The sequence below is a fragment of the Python bivittatus genome, unplaced genomic scaffold (genome assembly GCF_059951505.1).
Source record: "Python bivittatus isolate LINGU-HERP-01145 unplaced genomic scaffold, Pbiv_v1 ctg000200_np1212, whole genome shotgun sequence".
NCBI lineage: Eukaryota > Metazoa > Chordata > Lepidosauria > Squamata > Pythonidae > Python > Python bivittatus.
The window spans coordinates 1,054,399-1,081,906 of record NW_028277040.1 but is presented as its reverse complement, the minus strand read 5'-3'; the positions used below and the strand labels follow the sequence as shown (position 1 = coordinate 1,081,906).

At 39.5% G+C, this 27,508-nt stretch overlaps 1 protein-coding gene across 1 annotated transcript in view; it reads right to left on the bottom strand.

Annotated features, from left to right (window-relative positions):
* Window positions 1-18,137, bottom strand: part of ABCA12 (ATP binding cassette subfamily A member 12) — a 128,442-nt gene extending 110,305 nt beyond the window's left edge. Inside the window, exons 1-3 of the mRNA XM_088135812.1 lie at window positions 18,069-18,137; window positions 10,907-11,000; window positions 1,411-1,555 (exon numbers count right to left, since the gene is read on the bottom strand). Of these exons, the coding sequence (XP_087991938.1) occupies window positions 1,411-1,555; window positions 10,907-11,000; window positions 18,069-18,137 (308 nt within the window). The remainder of the gene's footprint in view (window positions 1-1,410; window positions 1,556-10,906; window positions 11,001-18,068) is intronic.
* Between the last annotated feature and the right edge of the window lie 9,371 nt (window positions 18,138-27,508).

The following is a 27,508-nucleotide window of genomic DNA, read 5'->3' as shown; positions in this document are numbered from 1 at the left end:
AGTAAGTTCTCATAAGGTTAAATGATTCATTCACAAAATATAGTTTTTTTTCTCACTTCTTTAATTCATGACAGTGTTCTCTTATGGTGCCAGAGGCAACTGCAACATATTTGCATGAATAAAATTACTACAGATGTATTGATTTTAGCATACAGAGGTTTGTTCTGGCATAATTCATGAAAAGATCAGTCGGTCCTCCTCTCCCTAGTTGGTGATTTAGGCAAAAGAAATTAGTTACCCTGATGTGAGCTGATGACATCAACCCTTCCATCTACCTGAACATTGTCAGAATATCAGTCTTGAGCTGGAAGACAGAAGAGCCTAAAGAACGGATGCCGTACTCAATTATGGGACCTCACCCCAGCTGTAGATTGTCTCAAACTCCAATTTCCTACAAAATGGATTTCACCCAAAGCCCCCAGTGCCTCAGGTAACAAGTTATATTTGAAACATGTATACAAGGAAATACATAATGTAGCCGTTCAACATAGTATATTGCTATAAGGAAAATGAGCATGCCAAGAGTTAGAAATCTGTTGGTAAAAATGCATTTCCAGCTCTGAAAATAAATGTGAAGTAAACAAAGGGAGCATGTCTGGGATATACAGAGGGTAGAAGGACCTCATTTTGGAAGTCCTGAATTCATTTTCCTGAGGTGGACCAGGAGAGGCCTCCTTTTACTGGCCTGCCAATGACCATCCAGTGTCCTGACTGCTTTCTGGGTCCATGCAGTATTCCATGTGGCCACAAAAAACCTTGCAGATCACAAACCATGTTCAAGGCCAGAAGAGAGGCAGTTCTCCATCTCCTTGCTCCGTATGTCACCCAGCAACCAATTGCAAAGGGATCTCCAGTTAGGCGCATCAAGGTATCTAATCTAATTTTACAGCTTTTTTTTTTCAAGGCATGACAGGAATTTCCCAATATTCCAGGCCAAAGTAATGGCAGAATAAGCCAGAATAAACCAGACTGCATCCATACACACAACTGTGCTCAGTCAGTATTGTCTTTGCTGTGCACATCCAGCATTATTCCATTTTTCAGATATGAGACACTACTTTGGAAGAGTCCAAGTGGTCCATATTAACATATTTCAAATCTCAACAGAGTTTCAAAGGGATCAAATCCTTAGTGGGATTCCCTTCTGGTTTTGACCCTGCCTAGTTTCATGTTGCTCTGTGCTTTTAACAAAAAATAGCCCCCCCGCCCCCCCGAAGCTTCTCCAGGAAGAAAATTTCTCCTCTTAGAAAAGAGCATGTGAGTCTGAGGTTAAACCTCCAAGAGAGGATGACTGTCTCAGTGGAGATTAGGCCAGTGGCCTCCATGTTTCATCATTTTAATTAGCGTGTTCATGTACAATATACTGCACACATGTGTAGTTGTAGGAAGCCAAGCAACTTATTTTTTTACCTGCTTATAAGTGAAATATTCAGTTTGGGCAGCAGATCTTCAGGAGTATATGGTGTACTTCTACAGGTGGCATCAGAACTGCAAAGCACAGTTTGGAGAAATGGCAAGAAACCTGTGCTGGGAAGATTCCGAGGGGCCAGATGACCTGAAAAGGATGAAATAAAAGGGCACAAAAATGATAACCAGGAGATTTAGTGAGAAACTACTTATCAGGGTTTTAAAAAAATTATTTAAAGTTTCTGACAAAAGGAAATAGAACAGAATCATACACAAAAAGAAATGGTACAAATGAAGAAGAGGATTTTTTTAAAGCAGAGATTCAAGCAGCACAGAAATGAATCCTACAGGTAAGACTGTCCTGCTGCTACAAAGGGACTCCTCATTTTGGGCTCCTGCCACAAATGATTGTAGTGCAAACATGGTCTATAAGGTGCATAAAAGTAATTAATAATGCCATTACATTATATTGATTCAATTAATTTAAATTAATCCAAATTCATCAAAATCCATAGGTTGCATTCAGTATTTACAATAGATCCACTGAAATGCAGGTAGACCTCGTTTAGAGACCATACTTGGGACCGGCAACTTGGTTGATAAGCGAAGTGGTTGCTAAGTGAAAGCGTGATGGTGCTTATTATCTTACTTCAGTTTTCCTTTGTTTTACAGACATGTGAAAGTCATAAATGTGTGGATTGGTTGTAAAGTTATTTTTTCATTAATGTCATAACTGTGAATGGTTGCTAAACAAGGCAGTGGCTAAATGAGTACTACCTGTAACTGATTAAACTAGATGTGATTAACAGAAGCCCTGTTTATTTCAGTGAATCTACTCTAAGCCTAGAATCCTCTTATCATTATCATTAAACAGTTATTGATCTGAAGCATACATATATCAACATACATTGATACAATTCAAATGCAATAATGAGTATGGAAACAGATGTTGAATCTATTTCCTGTCCCCATTTTTTCTCCCCCAATGCTTCTTTTACATACCTAGTTTAATAGAACAAAACTAGGGAGTGGATGAGTTCAACACACATACCCCAGTGACACTGCAGTTTAAACACAGTAGAGGCAGACTTACAGTAAAAAAAAAATCACAGCAACAACTATTCTTATTAGCAAATTTTAAATGTTTAACTACAGTCCAGTTTTAACATTTTTCTTGGAGATATTTTTTAAAAACAGTTAAAAGATGTCACAGAATTTGCAACAATAATAATTAACATGGAAAAACAGCAATTAATCTAAAATATGTAAAACAGTAACATGCAAATATGAAACAGAACAGTAAAAAGAATCTTATATTCAACAGACACAAGATGTAGGGACAGTATCAACCAGAGATGAAATCAAGTAAAATAGGGAAGCCCAACATTTCTCACCCGTGTGTATAGTGGCTCTGACTATGGCTGTGCCACCACATTCTTTTTTTCTTCAAAAAACATTTAAATAAATAGAAAGTGATGGTGGCCAGCTAACATTTCAGAATAGAAGGAGGAATATGGGTATTGCAGTTTGTTTGTTTTTTTGTTTGTATTGCTCTTCCTTTACCACTCCCAAACTCTATAGGGATAAGCTCAACAAAAGAAGACCTTGGATCTGAAGCGCTGCTTGTTATTGAGGAGGCAGTCTGCCCAGATCAAGAAATGCATCTAAATAATAGGTACAATGCCAGCTGGGTAACTTGGGGCCAGTGATTCTCTCTTAGCCATAGGAAGAAGGCACTGGCAAGCCACTTCCAAAACAAGTTGCCAAGAAAACTGCAGGGACCTATCTCTGTAGTCATCAGGAGTCAGGGTTGACTTGATGGATCATAACAGCAATAATAAAAGGGAACAACTGCCGTTGTAATTATGGGCTTTTAAGTGGTCACTTGTGAATTCATACTGATGGGTTGTATCTGCACAAAACTCTGATCAGACCTCCCAAGCTTAGATTTTGGTTAGAAGCCCTACTCTCCATTTCAACCACACATGTCCTAGCCATAGTTCCATAACTCTTCAGTTTAGTTTCTGTGATTTGTATTACTGGGTGAATAGCAAATTGCCTAACAGAAAGTGGGCGTTATCAGGAGGAAATACAGCTGTACTGGTACTGTGCAGTTTTTGGCACAAAGTTCAAGCTCAGAGTGTTGAATGGTGGCCAAAGGCAGGGACCAGGTTCCAACTTGGTTGGTAGGGCTCCAGCAGAGGGAATTATGTCTCATAATAGCTGCCAATACAAAAACAGTCCAGGTAGAGAATCTCTTAATTGGAAAAGGGCTAAGGCTACTGTCAAGCTGCTAAAAGAGATCATCGTTGCAACAAACCACTTGGAAAGAGGCTGCCCTTGAATGCAAAGAAATGTCCCTCTGAAATGTAGTAATGCTTTTCAGATAAAAACCCCACCATGCTTCAGATATTCAGGGTATGCCAAGGTCTGTCTAGGAGCACTGTGTGATCAGAATGGGGGAAGAACAATCTCTTGAGCCACACTTGGGAATGAAAAATATAACTGGGCATAACTTGAGTGTCTTTGTATGCCACTCTTCCTCCTGTAGCCCAGAGTACCAGATACAGATCTTCAGTAAAAGTCTTTAGTATTCTTATTATTCTAGATTATTACTTATATCTCAGTTGCCTACCCAGATGACAAATAAGGCTGTAACAGTTAATGTTCATTTTAAAGTATTGTCTAAAAGGCAGTCTGGCTGGAGCAGCTGTTATCCAGCAAAAATTCCTCTCTCCAAAGGGAAGTTTAGCTGATACCTGCATTGTCTGTTTTCAGAAAAGAACCAAATACAGGCCTATTCATCCAGCCATCTGTAGGATAACTACTACTCTGGGGCCAGACTCTCTTTCATATTGTCTGTTATGCTGCTTCTCAAGTTTTTAAATTGAATTTTGTTTTATTTCTAGTGCTTACTGTTTTAAGTCTTACAGTACTGTAATGGTTTTATGTGAGATGGCATTCATTTTGTGAGCTCCTCTGAGAGGTAGAGTGTAATAGTAAACACATATATCTGGCAGAACTTGATGCACTGGAAAGTAGCCACCCATTCACATAAATAATATAATTGGATGGAACAGAAAGTACTTAGTTCACTCAATCAGTTCAAGCAGTGACCTAAAAGACAGCACCTGTCTTTCAAGGAAAAAGATGGAAGGTGCATGTGGTTAGAGGCTCCAAAGAGCCTTAGGCATAAGGCTCCATGTTGGAAGGGGAGGAGTGCTATACCTGCTTCAGTTATTTCACCCTTTTACAAAATGCTTGAGCAACAAGTCAGAAAAATAAGGATGATGAGTCAGATCTTCTCACAAGCGGCTCCAAAATGGATTTTGGTATGGGGGAGTAGCAAACTGGGGCAGATCTGGTCTTTTATTCCTTTTTCTCAGGGAAGGACACGATGAAGCCATGACTCTTCCCAGACTGGGAGATAGTGATATTGGTAAGTGTTCCATGGCATGAGAGAAGAATTCTACCACATTATTTTTTCTGAGACAAACCATGTGACCTTTGGAGTGAGAAGGTTTGCTCTGGCATTTACAAAATTTCTGCAATGGGCCTGGAAGCAGTAGCTGGTCACATATTGGGATCTCATCTTACAAACACATTGTCCTCTCCTTTACTTTATAGGCTTTCCGAGAAGGAGGCAATGGAAATAGGAGACGAGTAAGTAGAAAACAACCTGAAGAACAGACTGTGTCCCTAAAACAAAACTGAAGAGATAGTAGGACTCATGTCCAGGATATGCAGTGATGGAGGGCAGGCTCCTGCCAAAATCTAAGCTTTGGAAGGTTGGAATGTGCAGGTGCAGAACGCGGGAAGAGGGCTGGATTGCAGGTGCAGCTTGCTGAAACAGCACAGACACGAAGACCGTAGTACTGTGTTTCAGGAGAGAAAAGTAGAAAAGAGGGACTGAATCGTAGCAACAGCAACGATGGAGAAGCCAGTTACTAGGAGACTGGCACTGATTCCCAGGATTGAGCAACACTTTTTGTAAGAAGACAATGCCTTGCATTTTATGACAGCACAATTATTCAAGCACAGATGTAACCCTAATCTACCTGACAACTTGTTAGCCCATCCAAATGTAGAAATCTAAGTTTGGCTACCTTACCAGCAGCTGACAATAGTTTCTAGATTTCCAGACTTTAAAAAATCATGAGTTTATCAAGAAACATAGTTGTCCTGAGACTGTTTAATGTCATCAGCATGGCTTTCTTTTCTGTTATTGATGAAAAATATTATTTTTAAGGTGTGTTTTTGTAATTAGCACAAGGAAAAAGGGGTGGGGGAAGGTTCTAGCACCAAGACAAGCCTTAATCTTCTCAGGTTAAAGGAAGCAAGGCAAAAAAAAAAAAAAAAGTGTGCATGTGTGTTGTTTTCTTCATTGATTTCTGCCATGAATAAGTTCTTTGGTTACTTATGTTGTTCTTGATCTGTATGAAACATTCTACATCCACCATCACTCTGACCTTTTCTGTCCACAGTGCCTATATACAGGTAGTCCTCGTTTACTGACTGCAGTTGGTTCCAGCAAAATGGTCGTAAGCGACACCATCACATGACTGAGAGAGAGAGAGAGAGAGAGACGCTGAGATCTCTGGTTGCTGCTGTCTCATTCAGATAACGTTCTCTCAGATAGTGTCTTGTGCCTGACCCTTTCCCCCCCTTTTTTTGCTCCCTTGCAGAATAGAGAGATTGCTTAAACAAGCTATCTCTTCCTGAGCTGCTTTTTCCACAAGGGCAGTATCCCTAAAAAATGCTAACTGCAAGTTAACAATCTCAGCTCTGTGACCTTAATTAGTTGATTAGAATCCTCCTGCTGCTCATAGCTGCTGCCTGAAACAGACCAGACCTTAATCAGTTTCACACTGAAGGCTTTTTTTGTCTTAAATATGCACGTTGGTTGGAAAACGATTTTTTATTGCTGTCACATTTGTGAATGGTTACTATCTGAGGCAGCTGCTAAACAAGGACTACCTGTATAAGAAAATTGTTAAGTCACCTACGAAAATTCTGCAAAAGATCTAATGCAATAAGTTAGGGAAAGCATACAGAGCACATACACAGAAAAACCCACAATATAATGGGGCAAGACTATGCCTCAGGTAACTCCACAGGACCTGTACAGAATTCTAACTCTGAGCAACTTTATCCAACAGGTGCCTAGAATAATCTTCACAGCAGCCCTGCAAGAGTTCTCTTGCCCAGTGACCAGCTCTCTGTGGACACAATAGGGGTAGATAATTAACTATGCTTCACTGCCCTTATTGCCACAAGGTAGTCCTTGTACCTGTGCTCAGTTGGGTTCGCTCTTTGTTTTTCTCCAACAGTGCTCTAGGTGTCTCTTATGCTGTTTCATCAACCAGACCTCCTCCAAAAGCCAGGGGGCCCACTGGGATCCACAAGCATAGAGAAGCTGCATAGGCACAATCTGTTCCAAGGCCAAGGTCACCCTCTCATTCTAGGCAATGACCAAGGCCTCAATTGAACTGTGTACTAGAGCCCCAGGAACAACCCCAAGCTCCTTCTGGAACCCAAAAGAGTCCATCAGGTGCCTGGGGCAGACCATTTGAATAGGTCTGATGTGTGGCCTTCTCTGTGAGTTAGACCAGACATGGCTTGGGTCAGGTCGATGGTTGCCATGGTGTGCATGAACTCCCAAGCTGCCTCTGACTCTGAGCCCAAGGACAGCAGATTGAAGTCCCCCAGAACTTCAGTGTTTGGGGAACTCCACTGCCAACGCAGCCACAGATTCTAGCAGCTCCGACAGAGAGGTTGCTATGCTGCAGGGAAGCCGATATACAAGCAACAGTCCCTTCTAATCCCTATAGCCCAACTTCACAAACAAGGCCTCGCACCTGGCAATGCGGAGCAGCACCCCAGAAAGCCACTAAGGTTTTCCAGATGATAATCAGCACATTTTCACCCCAACCCTAGGGTTGTGGCTGATGCCACACATTAAAGCCAGCTGGGCACATCTCCAGAAGAGAAAACTCCCCATTCTGCGCCCAGCCAGGTTTGGGTAATGCAAATAAGGTCAGCCCTCTCATCCACAATTAAATCATGGATGAGGCAAGCCTTGTTACAGGCTGACCATGCATTAAGTAGCAGCAGCCAGAACCCAAGGTCTCTGGGGCCTTGATTACCAGGCCTTGAGACAGAGCACAGGAGCCTGAAGGACAACTTGATACTGAACATCAAAGACACCTTCTCCAAGAGTGGAACCCCCTGTCTTCTGCCATATCTCCCTCGGTTTATGTATCTTGTTTGCATAATTTATTTCCAGCATCCCACTGGGTTGGAAAGAATGCAAGATTCATAAACTGTTTAACATGAGGACAAGATATAACATTTTGTTCAAGATTGCCATTTAGCATTGGATGGTAAACCACATGGTCCACAAGCCACAGCAATCAGAAATCATACAAAATTCAATGGCACCAACATTTTATTCAAAATAAAGGTAAAAGTGTGAGTGGGAGGCAAACCACTCCTACTTCTACCTTTAATCCATCTGAACCCCCGAATGTCAGGTTCAGCCAGTGCAGCACGGCTAGGAACTTGCCCAGCTGTGCTTTAGTCAGTTTTACCGCTCGAGCGCTAGCGCAGAAAGAGGAAGTGCGAAACCGCAAACTAATGAATGGGCCAGCTGGCACCGCTTTACTAACTGCAAGCAGATGCGTTGCATTAACGCCGGATAGCTGTGGGCGCTATGGACAAAGGGGAGACCCGCGGATCGAGGAAGAGCAATCAGTTCCCCGGCTTTGCGCAAAGACCCAATGAAGGCAATGACCACGCCAGCGGCTAACAACAATCAAAGAACAACAGAACTGGGCTGAACCTGACATTAGAGTAAAAGGGGGGATTACAGTGGGCAATCTGTAATCCGCAACATGTACTATGTAACCTAGCAACGGGGCTAACGGGGGATTGGGACGACTGTAAATTGTGTGGGAAGATGTGCCAAGCCAGTCCTGGCTTTGTTTGTAACTGTTGCATTACGCTTGAGTAAACCTCTTTTGTGAACCACACATGTCACGGGAGTTTCTCTTGTCGAACGGGGCATTCCTTACACAAAAACTGACCCAAAAATTGCACCGCCAACATTTGGACATTTTACCACTAGCGTTGTCAATATGGTTTTGGAACATTCTGGGTGCTAGAGGGGGCAATTTATTTGAAAACACAGAATCAAAAGGGAGTATTTCCGCTCTTACATCCAAGCTCCTGCTCAGTGCGGAAGCCCAAATTAAGCATCTTAGTTGAATATCTGTCTAGCTCTGTTTGCATACAACCAGTGAAGGGGGAGCCCACTACCATTCTTCTATTGTCAAATTGCTCTTACAAAGCTTCTACAAAGCTTTTTATAATATTCAGTCAGAATCTCCTGTCCTGTAACTTGAACCCATTGCTCAGTATTCTATACAAGAGGTTCTGACCTTCTTCTATGTGATTTCTTTTCAGATATTTGGAGTCCTATCATATCCTGCTCAGACTTCCCATCTCATTCCCAGTCCTTCCATTTTTTTTTCATGGCACTTAATTTCTAGTCCTTGATCATCACCCATCTCTGTATTTGTTCCTTGTCTGAAACCTTTAAGTTTGTGCACAGAACTGGACACAATATTTGAGGCAAGGTATGACCAAAAACAGAATGGAGTAGAACAAATAAGGTGTGAAAATTATACATCTGTTGTTACAAATTAAACGTGCATTTCCTTTTTTGGGGGTGGGGGGAGGACACTCACACTGCTAATTTATATTCAGTTTGCAACCAACTATACTCCAAGATAATTTTACCAGTTGTTATTATCAAGCCAAATATCCCATATCTGTGCATTTGATTATGTAGTTCCTGAATGAAGTATTTTACATTTGTCTCTCTTAAATTTCATCCTATTACTTTCAGCCCTATTTTGTAACTTGCAAGTTTTGTTTCTGTCTTCTAGGATATTATCTACCCTACCCAATTATGTGCATCTTCAAATCTGATAAGCGTTCCCTCCACCTCATTGTTCAAGTCATTAATAAAGATAGAGTACGAGGCCCAGGACCTGAACCTCTTTACAATCAATAATGTTGATGAGACATTTTTGAGTGTGATTTTTGAACCAATTATTTATCTATCTCATGTTTACATCATTTAGCACACACTTAATTAGCCTGGACACAAACAGGAGGTATAGGAGTGAGACGAGTAAGAGGAAGCTCTGTTGTATTAAATTGTATTAAATATCTGCTAGTATATAATGTCAGGTCTAACCCTATGTTCTCAAGATAGCTTGGAAAAAAACTACTAATGGAGTCCTGCAAGTTAGCTGATTACCCAGTTTGGTCTAGTAGTTAAGGGTCCAGGCTAGAAACCAGGAGACAGTGAGTTCTAGTCCCACCTGAGGCATGAAATCCGGCTGGGTGGGTGGCTTTGGGCCAGTCCCTCTCTCTCAGCCCACAATGTCAGGCTTGGGCAACAAACCAGTTGGTCAATTCCTGTCATAACAACAGATCAACATTCAGTTGATCCAAAAAAGGGGACCCTGCCCCTGTGGGAAAAAATGCTAAGAAGAAGAAAAAAACTAGAGAAATACTGTCATCTTCCAGTGAAAAGCAGGGGATGGAGATTCAAGCTTAGAGAGAGGCAGCTAGAAGTTTCTTTTTCCCTAGTCAGTTGTTGGCTGTGGGTCCTCAGAGAAGCAAGGACTACAGGAACACATTTCCGGACTGGTTCTGTACTTAGGCCCTCTGCCTAAAAGCCTTGGAAGAACTGGAATCAGTAAAGGAAATTTATCAGGAGAAATACTGTATAGGGAAAACTCTCAGGGTGTTGTTTTCTTTTCAGTGCTGCTTTGCTCAGTTGGGTAATTTTGTCCCTCTATTTTTTTGTTTGTCTGTTTTGCTGACTAATGATTGCTAGTATTTCTATGCAGAAGGAAGGATTTCTATCACTTGGGGCAGCTTTCCTGTTCCACAAGTACAGACTTTGTTGGATTTATTAAAATAAAAAATCCTTTACTCATTGGGTCCTGCTAAACTGGAGCCATTTGTTTCAAAGCTTAGTCCTGGGAAAGTGGGATCTCCTGTTCTGACCCGTAAGACGCCTGAGAACCATGGGGAAATGGGGGCCATCTTCCCACTCGCTCAAAACCAGGTGTCAGTGGCATAAATGCCTATTCTGGGTGGAACATTCTACCCAGACCCCTCAAAACTCAGGTAGAGGATGGGGGAGGAAGGAGATTCCAGGAAGGGATCTGGCAGGCTTGTGTCATGTGTTTGTGACAGATACCATGAGAATATCTGCCATAATGGAATTCCTCATTACACCTCATCTCATGCTATCATCACCTTGGAAATTTAAAGATGGGTAGTGAATAAGAAAAATGTGCCTCATCCGAGGGCTCCTTTTCCATGGGCAGCCCTAATGACACAGAATTGGCATTTACAAAATCAGGACTAATATTTGTTAAAATAATTAAGGAATAAAAGGAATACAACAATTACTTACAGTTTGACTGGGCTTCTGGAGGAAATCGTATTCGAATGACGGCCACAAGAATGAATGAAAATACAGGCCAAGAAATCAATACAAAAGACCAAAGCTGTGAAAGAAGAACAAATTATATTCAAGTTTGATATATTTGGAACATTTTAACAATATTAATTGCACAAAAGAACAACTCTGTAGCAAGTTAGTTTCTATTTTAGCACAAAGAACAAGTGGTCATTGTAGGAGGCCCCAGGTTCTGCTAGGCTAGGAAAGATTCAGTGCTGAAAACTCTGACATGCCCTGCCAGAGAAGGCAGACCAGCTGAGCTAGGTGGGCTCATCTGATGAGCTACTGTGGACAGGGCAATGATCTTAGGACATTGCTCGAAAGCAAAGCCAGATAATTGCTTCCTTTTTTGCCTCCTTGGAACAGTTTTTTTTTAAATGGTTTATTCATGCTTTAAGAACATTGGAGACGTTTGTCTCATTTGACAATTAAAAGAATTGGGAAATCAGTGCCATTATTGGGTGATTTATTGTAGGTTTTCCAGGATATGAACTTAGGTGCTCTTTAGGGCTAGGGGCCTATATGAAGATCCATAAAAACAAAGCAAAAAATCTAGATACCCTCCTACACAACATGGATATGATTCTAATTTAATTTACACTACTGCATTACAGTTCTCCCACTAGTGCTGGCATTTGATCATCTGAGTATCCTACCCTCCTACCCAGTCTGCCTGCCCAAAGACATATTAAGCTAGTCCAATGTCAGAGGCAGCAGGCTCACTACATACAAAAGTCCTTTAACCAAAAAACTCTACATACATTGTATATTACTTCATTGTGCAGGGTGGGAGGGCAGAGTCTTTGGAGGGGGGTTATATTATATAAATGTTATACATAAATTGTAATATGAGTAAGTAAGTAAATAAGAGTGATCTAGCTTATCATTATGGCAAGTGCCTTTCTGGCAACCAGTAAAACCTTTTGCCGTCACACCATAAAAGGTTGTGAGTATATTTAAAATAGTCTAGTAAGCCCCATAAATATCTTATTAGAATCTACAGTAACCTAATATACTTATTTAACTAAAACTGACTAGTAGCTAAAATATACTATTTAAAAATAATATAACGTTGAAAAGGGCAGGAACATGGAAAAACGTGTATTGTGGGCTGCTGTGTTCTTCTCTCTTTTATACTGAACTACGATGTCAAAGTATTACATTAATATTGGCTAATTAATTAATTGATTGGTAACTACATTATTTTGGATCAATATGAATTCATCAAGGGCAAACCAGATTCATTGGAACAAAAAAGAGAAAAAAAAATACCAGCCTTATTCCCCCATAATGACAAGGAACCTTGATATATATATATTTTCTCAAGACATTGGAAAAATATAAATTAGGAAAAAATTCATATAAGCAATATTTTAAATCAAAATCAGTTATAAAGGTTATCCATAACCTCTAATTTATATCACAAGCAACAAAACAAGGTTGCCCATCCTCTTACTTACCCTATATAATGTCAGTGAGCTCCCTTCTATGGAAACTACAGAACAATTCAAATATTGGAGAGATATTTGCTCCATAAATTAAAAAAATATTTGTACCTTTGATGATGGCACTGCTTTGATGCTGCCTAAGCCAAACAAGGTTATTGAGGAAATATTAAAATATTGTTAAATGGTGGGATTTAAAATAAATTTTAAAAAGACTGATGTTCTGTTTATCTTCATTGGCCCCAAATTACAGAAAACACTAAAGGATAAATATTACTTTAAGATTTGTCATAAACACATAAACATCTTGGGATTTTAATTGAAACAAATTAGTTCTAAATTGTGAACATAATGCTATTAGTAGAAAACATTATAATCTGTTTATCTATAAATTAAGGGTAAATTTAAGCATGGCACTCATTAAGCCTATTTATTTTGAGAACATTGCATCCTTTAAAATGATTATACTTCTTAAAGTATTATATACTTTTCAAACATTGCCAGTCTCCTTAACTAGGAACAACCTAGTGTCATGGCAAAACATATTTATAAAATTTGCATTCAAAAGGAAAAGGTCATACATAAATAGAAAAATTATATAAAATCTTGAAAGGCGGATAGGGATTTCCTAATATAAAGTTATAATTTTAATCTTTTCAACTGAAACACTCTCCGTTGTATTGAAAGGTAAATTTTTAAAATGGATAGTTTGAGGAATCACATTTACTGCATATAGCCAAGACCTGTATATAATACTGTATTATTTAACAAGAGATCAAATTTCAATTGGCAGGGGGAAAAAATCTACAAAATGCTTTCCTGGAATACATAACTGAAATCTGGTCAAAGTAGTACCTGAACTGAGCACCTTGTCACTCTCCATTAATGCCTCTTGCAGGCCATCAATCATCCTGATGAATTTAAAGGCACTCCAGATAAAGAGATGAAACAGGCAGATTTATACAAGCTAAAAGACTGTTTTATAAATGGAGGAATGATACCTAAGATAAACCACAGAGCTAATACTTTATGTCTAAATTGGGTACAACATCCCCAAGCTCTATTATAACTAACAATGAAGAGACAAGGGAAATAGCCTGACATCTTCTGTCTTTGAAATAAGATCTCTGGATGTTGAAACATTTATGGAAATGGGAGCTTAGGAAAAATATTGGCAATAAAATACTTCATGGAGACAAAAACCATTAAGATTTGGTTCTGACAGTGTTAGAAAAATCCACTGAAACTAATACACCAGTGGTGTTAGACTCTAATCTTTTTGACAAAAATGCTAAGGTCTGTATCTAAAAATTGTTGGAAGGAATATAGTTACACTGGGACATTTGGTGGGTTATCCAAAATGCCAACAGTTATGAAAATGAACAAGAAAATCAGTAAGTTCTCTTCATGCTCTGTCCTTCCAACATCAGAATTATGTTGTTTATCACTGTTAAGAGGAAAAATGATCTGAAGTTGGTGAAGTTACATGCCTCTACCATTCCCTTTGCAATTCTTGGAGGTGGAATTTGTTCTCTAAAAAATTAACTGGGTCCTTCCACTGAAAACAATTTACCCACTCCTTTTCTAAAAGAAGGTGCCAAAATGAAATGGTTGAATTAGAAGTGGACTTAAGCTTAACAAATTTCCTGACAACAGAAGGTACAAATTTCTCCAATTCCTCCTTCCCCCTATAACCTCCAGCAGTGCCTCCCATCATGTTCCAGACCATCTGGGAAACTCGTCTGTTCGTGGAGAGGCAAATGAGTTACCAATTCAGTCATGTGCTGCCAATGAACTGAAAAACCGAGATATGGAATGGGCCTAAATCTGTGATGGAAGACATGAGCGGGGAGGATTCTGGAATGGAGCTTCAAGGTTGCCAGGAGGGGGAAGAGAGGTTCCAGGGAAAGCACCTCCTCAGCCCCCAGCTGGAGTGTGGGAAAGTCAAGAGAAAGAGACTGGCCCCTCCCTAAGAGCATCATGGTTATAGCTGCTGTTGTGGGGGATTAGAATTAGTCTGGCGAGATTCTGTCTATTAGGTGTAAGTTAATAAAGGAGCTGGACTGATTCTGGACTGTCTCACTGTTGTTCTTGGGCTGAACCTGACAAAATCTATCTTGTGCACATAGAAGTTTATTCTTTTTCGGGACTTCCGGGGAAGGAATAGTGAACTGAAGACAGCTCCGCTGAGACTGGAGCCAATGACCGCAGCAGAATGAAGAGTTGGTGAGTGGACCGGTCCTTCATGATTCCTCTCCGGACAAGGAGAGGACTTGGGATCAGTCACAAGTACTCCAGACAGTTGCTCTTTGTGAGGAGTTCACTAGTCAGCAGTCTTTGGCAAGGTTGGAGCTCTGGGAGAGGATGGAATAGCCACCTTGCTCAACCCATGCTCAGCGCCTTTGAGGACCCTGGGTTTGCATATTTCCTTTTCTAATCACTTTTGGAAATTGCATGTTAACTGCTTTTCAGCTATAAGGAACCTTTGGAATTACAAGTTTTATACCACTGGGGGACTTTCCTTTAATCCTTAGCAAAATAAGTTTTAAATACAAGTTTAAGGACTTTAAAAAACTTCTTTTGGAGTAAACAGCAAAAGGGTGATTAGATAAGATTTTGAAATTAATTATAAGAATCCTTCCTGTAAGTAAATGCTGTTGTTCTTTAAAAAAAATATGATAGGATGAGACTTTGAAGGTTGGACACTAGAGGGAACCAGAAGAAACTAAAGATTACAATTAAAGGAGAAGAATCTGACTTACTAACACAGAATGGAGCAAAATACTTTAACATTGGATGTACTGAAGGATATTTGTGAACAGTGGACCCAGAAGTTAATTTTAAGAGAGTCTGTCATTATAGATAGGCTGTGTTTAAAAGATGTTATGGAAGAGGAACAAGTTTTATCAGACCAGACTGAGACTGACCTGAAAGTGGATCTAAAAATGACAGGCTACAAGAATGATATGGAAAAAGATGCTACACTGGATATACAAATGAAACCAGCTGATGTCTTAATAATTAAAAGGGATATAGAAATAACAAACCAAAAGAGTGACCTGGATAACCTTCCTATATTGGCTTTACAAAAGAGTTTTGTAGAATTTTGTGAGAAAGGGCAAAGAAAAAATGAAAAGAAATGAAGTTCTAGGACATTTTTTGAAGGGATTAAAGATCAAGTTTGTTAAAGTAAAAGGAATGAATATAAAGTTGGTTTATTTGATCAAGGTTAAAATAGATAGGTTGTTATCTCTGGTAACCCTTAATGAACTTTTGCTGATCAGGACTGAAATGACGAGGTTTTAAGGATTTGTTTATAGATAAGAGATGGGATATGGGAAGAAGAGATCATTTGTTGTGTTTTAAGAGATGGTGATAGGTTACTAAAAATGTCTATACTTGTTGTGATGAAGGGGGAAGTCATTTATTTATATATTTCTTTTCTTTTTCTTTACTATATTCTTATTGTTTCTTTCTTTTCTATTTTACTTCCTATTTTTTCTCTTTTCTGGACTTTCTATTTTTCCTTTTTATTCTTTTTTTTAGTTTGTATTTTTATATTTTTAATTGTAATGTTCAATAAAATTACTATAAAAATGGATAAACTTATTCTTTTTCCTGGATTGAGAAGCATCTATGGGGTCACATGGCTTTGGCAAGAATAGGCTTGGCAATAAATTTCTAAAAATACTAGAATACACATAACTTCAGAAAGCATGAAGGCGAGCTGGAATGTTCACGGCTAATATATTTAAAATACAGTTCCACCAAACCAGTGTGTAATGATGCAGACAGAGATCCTTGGTGCAGGAATGGGTATTTACAAACATCCAAATATCCTTCCTTTAAAAACTGTTAAAATTATTTAGGTGTATGTAATAATGATTTTTCAACAAACTTTGCTTCTCTTAATTTTTTTTTGAGGTGGCATGAGAAATTTTATTTATTTATTTATATTTCAAATTTGTCACCACCCATCTCACTACAAAGTGACTCTGGGCAGTTTACAGTAAAAACAGAATAATCATTAATTAAAATAAATAAATATTAATTAATTAATTAATTAAAATATGCTAAAAAACTTGCCTAAACCAAACTCAAGTGTGAAATGTTGATCTCCTCAGCAAAACACAAGCAATGTATAGCTTATCAGCTAAATGCATTTACTGCAGTCTCCTCTCATAAGGAATGAACTGTATGCTTAACATATTGGAACAATATCAGTAAAACTTTGGGTTTCACTTACATACATATGCCACCTGGGAGAAAAAAAACACTGTAGACAAAGTATACTAAAAGTATATTAATAAACACATCACTGGATGAATGGGCTTTAAAAAATCTCCAGAGTTTTAGTGGCAAGCCAAGAGAACAGCTATCTTAATAGAAAGTTTGCTACCATTTCTCACTCTCTTCCTATTGTTCCCCCTGTTCTGCCTTTGCTGGGGCCGGGGCTTATTCCTCTCCTTTTCCTCCCTGTCAGTAGCTGGAGGAAACTGCTTTATTCTACGGTGGAGTGGAGCTGCTTTACTCTACGATGCGCTTTCTCAAGGTGGATGGCTGCACTTTAGTACTTACCAAACCAGAAAATATGCTGGGAAAGGTGAGGGGGTAAATGCCCCAGGGGCAAGTCTAGAGAAACTGAATGAGACTTCCAATACCTGTATACTGTTAAGAGAGAGAATGGGATAGCAGGGAATACTTGGAGGAAGGGCCCACACTGACCCAGATACTCATCCTTACTTCAGCCTAGCTCTGCTTATGTGGCTGAAAGCTAAAGTGAAATTGTTACAAATACTGCTGTCCCCTATCAGCAATTATCATATGATTGTTTAAATAGCAGGGGGGGAGTGGGGGAACCTCAAAGCTTCATGTATGAAAAATGCCAAGGATCAGCCTTGATGGGATATAGAACAAAAATATCCTAGTTAAAAAAAAAAAAGAATGAAAGACTCTTACATGAAGGATTGGCCTCATAAAGGGAAAGAGAATACACCACAGAGAAGGTTAAAAAATAAATAACTAAAATCCATCAGCATCTCTGCTGCCTTTAATATATTACTTGTTGCATAAATGCTTCCTTGTGTAGATTCTAATTTAATCTAAACCAGTCTTCCCCAACTTGGTGCTGGGACCAAACTTCCAGAATTTCCAGTCAGCATAGAAGTAGATGAGCCCCAAAAATGGGAAGATGATCTAATTACTGAAATGGCAAAATACTCTCTGATACAAGTTGCCAACTCTTGAGATGAGCAGCTACAGACATATGCAGTTCAGTAGAAACATTACACTGAAATAATATTTAGAGCACAAAGAAGTGCTTACTTAATATTTCATCAAAACAAAAATGTAGAAATTTAGCAATGGAGAAAAAATCCTGACCCCAAACTTTGCTTGCCAAGCTGGCTTTCTGCTCGAGTAACATAAAATTTAAAAATACGCTCTTATTCATTGATCGTGTGTGTGTGTGTGTGTGTGTGTGTGCATGTGTGAATCTTACTCATTGATCAGACATGGAATTGCACCACATTCATAATCAAATTTCACTAAAGAAAATATTTTTGACATTCACAATTTCCAAAAAGTTTATTACTACCCTTTTCTTAAATAATATTTTCTCCTGAATTCCCTGGGACTTAACACTCTTTCATTTTAATTTCTGTACTTACCGGTTGCCTTTTGACACTCAGCCAGTTCTTCCATAGCAACACCCACAGGTGTCGGAAGAGCGAAGCCATCCTCGGAAGAGCTCCAGGAAAAGAAGCAAGTTCTTGTCTTCTCTCCCACCCAGCCTTAGGTTGCCAAAAATGTATGCTGTGACCAAGATTTGTATTACTTTGCCTATGCACTTTTTCTATACAACCCAGATAGCTAGTTCATCCCTTTGTCTCTGCTGTGTGCACATCATTGACTTGCCCACTGCAATAGCTCCTAGCACATACAACAGGTTGATTCATCCAATGAGAAGCAAAGAGTGCTAATTATAATACTATGTACTCTCTCTCAGTTTTCTTCCTATCCATGTGTGATAAGGCTGGTGTCGTTCCAAGAAGATGCTTCTGCTGAAATTAAAGAAGCGTATCTTTTCCCCTACAAGGAACTCCCTACCACCCACACATATAGCCTACAGAAGAACTGACAAAAGAAGCAAGCAACCAAGTGGCTTCCCAAGCCAGTCGGGCCTGTTTTATTTCTTTTCCCTGACTTAATGCACACAAATTGGCTAGGAATGATAAAAAATAGATACAGGCATTCTTTGTAGTTCGTTTAAATAAAAGTCACGTTACTGTTGGTCTAAGTCAAAAGATAGAACATTTTATTCCATGAGGTCATGTAAAAAATTCTAGACCATAAACTTGTTCATGATAGTTCTCAATAAACAGCTTAGACTGATTCATGAATTATCATTATATCACACATTGGGTCTTTTTCCACTGCTGAGCTGAAGTGTACTCCACCCTTGAGCCAGCATAAAATTATATCAGCGTGGAATTTGCTGTGCCCATTGCTGATTTCTATCCTGCCTCCATTGTCTCTCTTCCAAGTCATTGAAAATACACCCCTTTCTTCCAAGTTGAAAACCTAAGAGATTTTATACCCCTTGAGTCTGCCTTTGGACAGTGTCAGAATAAGGGCAAAAATACTGCACTAAGGACAAGCTTAACCCAGTCTCCTTCATGAGATGGGGATGAGATAAAGGCAGTGGGGATTCAGCAGAAACAATATAGCGTCAGGACATGTTTGTTCTGTAGTTAGATGTAACTGAGGAAAGGCCCGCAGTTAGGTCTTAAATCAGATGAATTGTGGTCCAGTTGGAGATAATAGATAAGCTTCTGGTGAGATAATTACCTCCCAACATAATAGAAAATTGAGTATAACAAAAAATGAAATCTTCCCTCAAAACTATGCACATCACCACACAGTGTTGTCATGGATTAGTTGGGACAGTCATGGTTTGGGGACACTGTCAGAAAAATCTACCTGGGAAATCCCAGTTTGATAGTGAAAGTCAAGTTGGTCTATGGGTTTAGTGGAAGAAAGGAGTGGAAGTGTGTGCAAAAGAGTATACTCTGAAACAAACCATTTGTGGGCCCCAAAATATGACTTCCTTGCCACATGGCTCTGTTTGGAATCTTTGGGAAAGAAGGGTTAGGAGAAGCTGTATATATCAAAAACTGCTAGCTACAGGATTTCAAAAGGCAAAATGTCTTCTGGAATATAAGTAATTCCTAAGAAATATTCCTTCTAAATAAGCAGTGTGCACTTGGCTAACCTGTGGAATTTGGAAAATGGGACAAGAAAGAATAAAGATATGACTCTTAAATTATGCATGATGGAGATCTTCAGCCATGATCTGCAATACAGTGTGGCCTGTTTTGTTTTTAAGCAGGAATACCACCTGACGTGCATTTGCAAATCCAAGGTTCTAGTAATTCTTAAAGGAAAAAGCCAAAGGATTGGTACAGCCACACCACAGCTGGTCCAAGATTTATCAGATCAAAGGAAGAACACTCTGAAATATGTCCTGACATGGGAAGCAACTCTCCATAAGGAAGATGATCAAAGGAATAAACCCAGTAGAAATACCCAGAAGTAAGAAGCATAGAAGATATTTTGCATCAGAATTTAATCAGCTTTCAAGCCCTGCAGAAGAAACTGGCCCTGAATCTTCAGAAGGATTAAGAGAGACACTAAGAAATAAAAGACAGGACCCAGTATGCAAGTGCACCCTATGAGAAAACAAAGAGAAAAGTCAGTGGTTAACTACTATGAGGAATAGCATCCCCAGTGATATACATTTATAAAAATAAATAAAAATAAGTGTACAGCAGCAGTCAAAAAATATGTCCCAGTGTCCCTAGCATTTGACAGAGTACCAAAGAAAGCTTGGAAAAGGCGTTCAGATGCCAGGACATGTCTATACCTACAAAGATCAGAATCATGCAGGCAGTGATTTTCCATGTGACACTCGATGGAAGTGAAGGTTGCGCTTTGAAGAAGCAGGATAAGAAAAGGTATTGGCGCTTTTGAACTATGGTGTTAGAGAAGACTGCTGAGAATACCATAGATGGGCAAAAAACCAAACAAATCAATGCACTTGAGGCCCAAAGTACAGGTTCAAATTTTTGTACTTTGGACACGTTATGTGAAGACCTAGCTTTCTGGAGAAGTTTAGAATGCTGGGAAAGGTGGAAGAGAAGAGGAGGGGAGGGGAGGGGAGGGGAGAGGAGAGGAGAGGAGAGGAGAGGAGAGGAGAGGAGAGGAGAGGAGAGGAGAGGAGAGGAGAGGAGAGGAGAGGAGAGGAGAGGAGAGGAGAGGAGAGGAGCTTAATTACAATGGTAATGGGAGCACTGTTAGAAAATCTGAAGGAACACGTTGGAAACAAATTGTTACGTGGTCAGTAAGCATCAACACCAATTTGATGGTTTATAATCAACCAATCAATTAAAATGCCAAGTGAACTCATAGTTCATGAAGTATGCCTTCTGCTAGGAGGAGGATCAGGGATGTAACAGAATGACACATAAGGTTTATCAAATCCACTGACAATTATTTAATTGCTAATCCATGTGGGCATAAATGATACTCCAAAAAACAGATCAGCTTGTATCCTATCATGATACAGTAAAGAGCACCTGAGTTAAAAGAAATAGAGGAATGAATGAACAGCACTGTTGCTGGTGTTTAGTATCATCCAGCCATCCAAGAAGCAGCTGTAGATAGTGCCTTCTGAAAGCAACCAGCAAAGTCTTCAGAGGGGCATGAAATAATAGTGATGGAGGACTCTGCCAAGCATGTTTTCTTTTTATGTATGAAGCTGACAGCAAAAAAGGAATAAGAGAATCGTCTATCCCTTGATATTAATAACAGGGAAAACTTAGTCAAGGAAAGACAAGTCATAGGAACACTGCAGGAAAGTGACCATGGAATCCTGTGCTCTTGATTTTGAGTAAAACTAAAATTGAATGTAGTCAAACAAGTATCTTGGACTTCAAAAACAAAAATGCCTCTGGTCCCTTTGATTAAACAATGTCATCTATTGGGACCTAGGAAGTATGCCTTCTCTCTCATGGTGCCTGCCCTCTGAGATTGGTCTGGCTTCTAGGACATTCAGAAAGTCATTGAAAACTTGGCTATTCTCCTAGGCCTTGGGGTAGGGAGGTTGTTGAACCCCTATGGGATGTTTTATTTGTTAAGTATGGCTTGGAGACATATCATTTGTACCTTTGTTTTTATTCCTTGCTTTTTAAATGTAAACCACCCAGAGTCATTGAGAGTTGGGCAGCCTCTAAATTGCATAAATAAACAAATAAATAAATTTCTACAGAGCAAAGGATGAGTTCCTACGGATGAGAAAAAAGGCCATCCAGCAGCTTGCCTTGCAAAGAAAATGCTGATTTTGCTCCAGTTTCAGAGTCAGGAGAGAAAAAGCTCTCAAAGCCAGCTGCCCCGGTTCTATCCCAGTTGGTTCCAAACCAGCAGAAAGCCTTTGTGTATTGATACCCATCGAAATAAAATAAACAAATGCTTGAAAACTGTAGTAGCATGACAAAAAAAGCATCAAGGAAGAGGCATGGAAAGACTGAAAAGATAAGACAAGACAGTGTCTTGGTTTTTAAGCGATTACAAAATGAACACTAATATATCTCCTGAACTGTTCACTTTAACTTGTAGGAGGAGAGTTTCCTGTTCTAGTGTTTCCTAAGTTCTTATGGAAAACATATCTAGTACATATGGGTGGACTAAACCAAATGCTTTTCTCAGCTTTTTCAGGTGTTGTAGTTGCTGCTTTGTGGTTTGTTGTTGTTGCAAGGGTGCACTGAAAATGTGCAGCCCTTCACTTGCAATCTAAAACTGGCTTTTTAGCTTGTGCAAATTAATAAAGAGTAAAACAGTATTTACTTTTAAAAATAAGTAAAAAGAAGAGTTCATAATATTAGGCATAAAGGGAAATACTAAAGAAGCCAAAGAAAGATGGTGAAGAAAAACAGAAATGTGAACATAGTATGAAACAGACATTGACTGGCAGTGAAACAATTTGGAAAGAATAATCAGGGCAGTGTTGCATTATCCAAGTAATACTATGCAATATTTTAAGGCAGGTATGTAAGAAAGAGTATAAAGATTAAGCAGTGCACAAAGAGCTATGGAATGGCCTCACTTGAGTTAAAGTTTTATGGGGGGGGGGGAAGGGCTTTCCAAAATCTAAGTGAAATTGAACTTCTCCATGATGCAATTCAGTAATTTAAAAAGACAATTTTGAGTTACAGTCCATGGTCTGCCTTATATAAAGCGTCTTCCCATTTTCCTATTCTAGAACATGGCATTGGAAGGAGAGCATTTGTGTGGGCATATGAGTGAGTGTGTAACTTGAGCAATGATTAGAGAAAAAGGCTTATGACAAAAATAATTCTACCCTAATAATTTGTTGAGGACATGCTGGGGCAGGCTGTAATCACATGATCGGGCAAGAAAGAGGAGTTTTGGCCAACTGGAGCCCTGCAGGAAAATGTAATGCCACCTTCTAAGTGAACTCCCTGATTTACATGGAGGAGCCTGAGAGAGGCCTGAAACCTGCTGTGGGACTTCCTCACTCCTCTGGCCACAGGGCTCCGTGCCTCCAAGGTCATTTCTGCTTTGACTGCCAGAACAGGATCTCCCTGTCAACCAAAGTTTTCTTTTTTGTTCTGTTTTCTTTTTAATTTAAGGCTCAGATAAGAATAGTTACTTTGTGGAAGGTATTTTACAGGGTTGCTGTTTCTGCTGGTAACCTCGCTGTTGCCTTCTCCAAGCAATTTCTGTCTCCGTAGTTTTTCCTCTGCAGTTAGCACAGAGACTTGCTGGAGAGGGGGGAAAAAACCTAGGGAGACTGGGATCCTTTGCCCTCCCTGCTCTTCTCCCCTTGGCTGCATCTATCCTTAATTCCATGCTTCTCCCCAGAACAGCCTCCAACAGCCACAGCCCTTGCCTCTGAGGGAGGACAGCAACTCTACCAGCTCATTTTGGAGGCACAGCAAGGAGACCACTCTGGGAGCAGTGGTTTTCAAACTGGCCTGCTCTTTCTCTTGAGAACAGGAAGAAAACATTGGGGGTGGGGGTGGGCAAAAGCTCAGAAAGCAAACACTTCTATTTGTTTTTCTGGAAACAAAGGAAGAAGGACCTGAATTAGCAATTATATGAATGAGGTTGTCTACATTATCTCTCTACATACACATGACTGTCCCTTGTGGTTAGTAGGTTGCTGAATAGTCTTTGTCACTGAGATCTCACAACACCCTTTCTCGCTGACTCATGCACCAATCCACAACTCCCACAATCTCTTGGAGGATTTTGTAGCAATCTCTGGGCAAGGACTTTGTGAGTCCATCTGCCAGGATCTCTTCTGGCAGGCAGTATTTCAGTTCAGTAGCTCCCTCTTCTTGAAAATCTCACACTTAGTGGTATCAATGTCTATATACTTGCCCTGAATGTAGTTAATATTTGGAGATATCCTTGTTTGTCTTCAAGCATAACTGTTCACTTTGGCTCATGTATCCTAAGGTCCATTAAGAGTTTATATAGCAAATCTCTTGACACAGTCTCTTGATACACTTGTGCTGCAGATACATACTCTGCTTTAGTGGATGATAGACGATAGACGATTGTTTGTGGCTTGCCTAACTTGCCCTATCCCATACAGGAGTAGCTGTCAACTTGTGAACTTACGATCTGTCCTGTCTTCTGCCTAGCCTGTGTTTTTGCTGTTGCCTGGAAATCTCAGAGCTAAGTTCACAACGGCCTTTAGGTATCTGCTCCACCCTCTTGACTCCAATTCAGTCCCCTTTGGTTGGAGTACTCACTTTCCTACGCAGGTTCTGTTTCAAGGTAGCAGACAGAGTCTTGTGACAGCAGGATTCTGACTGTTACTTTCCAACTACAGTCCTATATTTGTCACTCTTTGACTTTGTTGGCTTCAGTCAGCAATAAGCATGATTGAATGATTGATTATGTATGATCAAGTTGTTTTCAACTCCTAGTGACCACACAGATAGATTTTCTCCATGACAATCTATCCCAACCTGTTTTTTCAGGTCTCCCAACAGTGCACTCATTGCTACTATAGCTGAGACCATTCACCTTGCTGCTGGTCATCCTCTTCTCTTTCCTTCCACCTTTCCCAGCATTAGAGCATTCTCTGAAGAGCTAGGTCTTTGCATAATGCTTCCAAAGTACAGGTACCTCAGGTTACAATGGTAATTGGGACTGGAATTTCTGTCACTAAGCATTGCAGTCACTAAGCGCAATGTAATGTGACCACATCGCTTAGCAACGGCAATTCCAGCAGTCCCTGCTGCCATCATTAAGCAAGGATTGCGGGTTGTTAATCAAGGACCTCATGTGACCACAACTTGCAACTTCCTGCTGGTTTCCCACAAGCAAAGTCAATGAGGAAGCCAGCAGGGGGCTCCTTGGGAGAAAAAGCGTCATAAGTGTGAGCCAGTTGCCAAGCACCTGAATCACGATCATGTGACTGTGGGGACACTGCAATAGCTGCAACTTCGTGGGCGAGTAATAAGTCCCCCTTTGAATGATTGCTGAACAAGTGGCCATAACCCGAGGATTACCTGTAGGATAATTTGGGTCTGGTCATTTGTGCATAAACACTGAAGAAGATACTTTATTGCCTGTCTTTGGTTGATGAGGTAATTCCCATCCTTCTTTCTTTCTGTGTGAATGGTATGCTTCCTAGCTTTTTCACTTTGATTTATTTCTTGAAATTCTTTAGAATTTATTGACTACTTTTCTGATCTTGCTGGCAGATAATTACATCATCCATATAAGTTAGGATGTATTCTGTTGCTTTTAAACTAAATCTGGAGTAAAGATAGGGGTTAGCAATACCTTACATGAAGACTTGCTTGATGAGCCTCTGGTTCAGCTTTTTACTTCAGGCTGTAGCTGCTTGCTTCAGATAGTAGATGCCCTTCAAAAGCTTGCACATTAGATCCTGGTTCCTCAAACCTGGGTGGCTTCTTCATATAGTTGTTTTCTTAAATTTCTTCATGCAGGAATTATATCAAAACAATCTACTTGTGTGTTTCTTGCTTCTGTTATACTAAATAGCATCCTTGATTACAGGCGCAGAAGTTTTATCATAATCCTCATCATACAGTACATCTGAGTGTAACCCTTGGCCACCGGTCTGGCTATATGGCACCTTGAAAACCCACTTGCATCCTATGATTTTCTTCATCATGGCTAGCTTGAGAAGTTTTCATGTATCATTCTTATGAGCCCTCCAATTTCTTCCTTTGAAGTCTTTGTATAAGTGGCTGACATCCTTTCAACGTTCTTCCATGTGCAGGTTAAGAGTCTTATAAAGTTTATGATCTTAAAATAAACATTTCTCACAGAATGTTTACAAAGGGCTGGTTGTTAATTTCATTATGGTGGAACTTAAATGATGGAGGAAATATTTATATGTATGAGATGGGCTTGGCCTATTATAATCCTGTTTCAGTTTAATATCCATAAAATTGTTAATATGTTTTTGAGAAGTAAAGTGATGTAAAGATGTCAACATGTTGAATTATATATCCAAAATATCAAATGAATCAATGTACAGGTAGTCCTCACTTAACAACCATAATTGGGCCAGCAACTCCATTGCTAAGTGACACAGTTGTTAAGGGAGACTTCACACAAACATTATGACCTCATTTCTGCAGTGGACATTAAACATATCACCCATGGGTGTTAAGAGAGACATCACATGACCATTACTTGCAATTTTACTGCTAGCTTCTCCATTGACTCTGTTTGTCAGAAGCTGGTTGTGAAGGGGGGGGGCAGGGAAGTAAAGCACAGTCAGACTTCCAAGATTCTGTTACTATAGCTAATATTAATAAAAGCAATTTTAGCCTTCTTGTGAAGTTGATTTCTTGGTTTGGCCTACATAGTGGGGTTGACACCCCTTGAGCCAGGCATTCCAGATACAGTTAGGTAGTTTTCCAAAAGTAAATCTTCCTTTTGTGAATTTGTAAATTTAATTGTTGTATTTAGGCATTCTATCTTCTTTGGATTTGATGTCTGGTTTTTTTGATAGCCAGTTTGGTGTAGTGGTTAAGACATCCGGCTAGAATGCAGGAGACCATGATTTCTAGTCCTGCCTAGGCACAAAACCAGCTGGGTGACCTTGGGCCAGTCATTTTCTCTCAGCCCTAGGAAGGAGGCAAGGGCAAGCCACTTCTGAAAAACCTTGCCAAGAAAACTGCAGGGATTTGTCTGGGCAGTCTCTGAGAATCAGACGTGACTGAACGGATTAAAAAAAAAATCTTCTTTGGGTTTGACGTCTGTTTTCTGTATAATAGAGTGTAATATTTAATAAATTGATTCATTGTCTCTCTGTAGCTAAAACATGAGTCTTTCCATCCCAAATAGAAATAATATTTTTTTCTCCTATTCTTTTTCATAGTTAATAGGCTACCAGTTTTTCTGGTTTATTATCATTTTCAAAATATTTCTGTTCAGCAAAACTCATTTTGTAAGTTGCATTTGCTTCCATTAGGTCCAAATGATTACAAATCACTTTGATTTTTTACTTTACGTCCTAGACCAGGTTCTGCTTATGTCTTGATTCCAGTTGCTTCAATTCATTCAGTTGCTTCAATTCATTCATCAATATGTTCTTTTGTTTCTGGTATGGTTTTCTTTCTATATGATGCCAAAATTTGATGCCAAAGAAATAAACAATCCTCTCATAAATGCTTTGCTAGGATCTCAAACTCTAAATAAAGGAACATCATGAGTTAGTTTGGCTTGAAGCTTTTTAATTCATGTTGACACTTCAATTTAAATACCTTCTTGCAATTATTATATATAGACCATTCAACTGCCACCTTTTCAGTCTAGCTTGAGTGTTAGCAGCTGATATTGAAGTTTTGTCATTACTGAACTTTTAAAAAAAAACCTGCATATTACTATTAATTTCACAATTATAGTTTACTATGGATGTTTTAATACTATGTATGGTTTTTTGTTAATCTCCAGGAGTTATAGTTAGATGGACTAGGGTTGGGAGTAGGAGGGGGTGTTTCTTCTCCTGAATAGGGTTTGTTTCCCTGCCTCC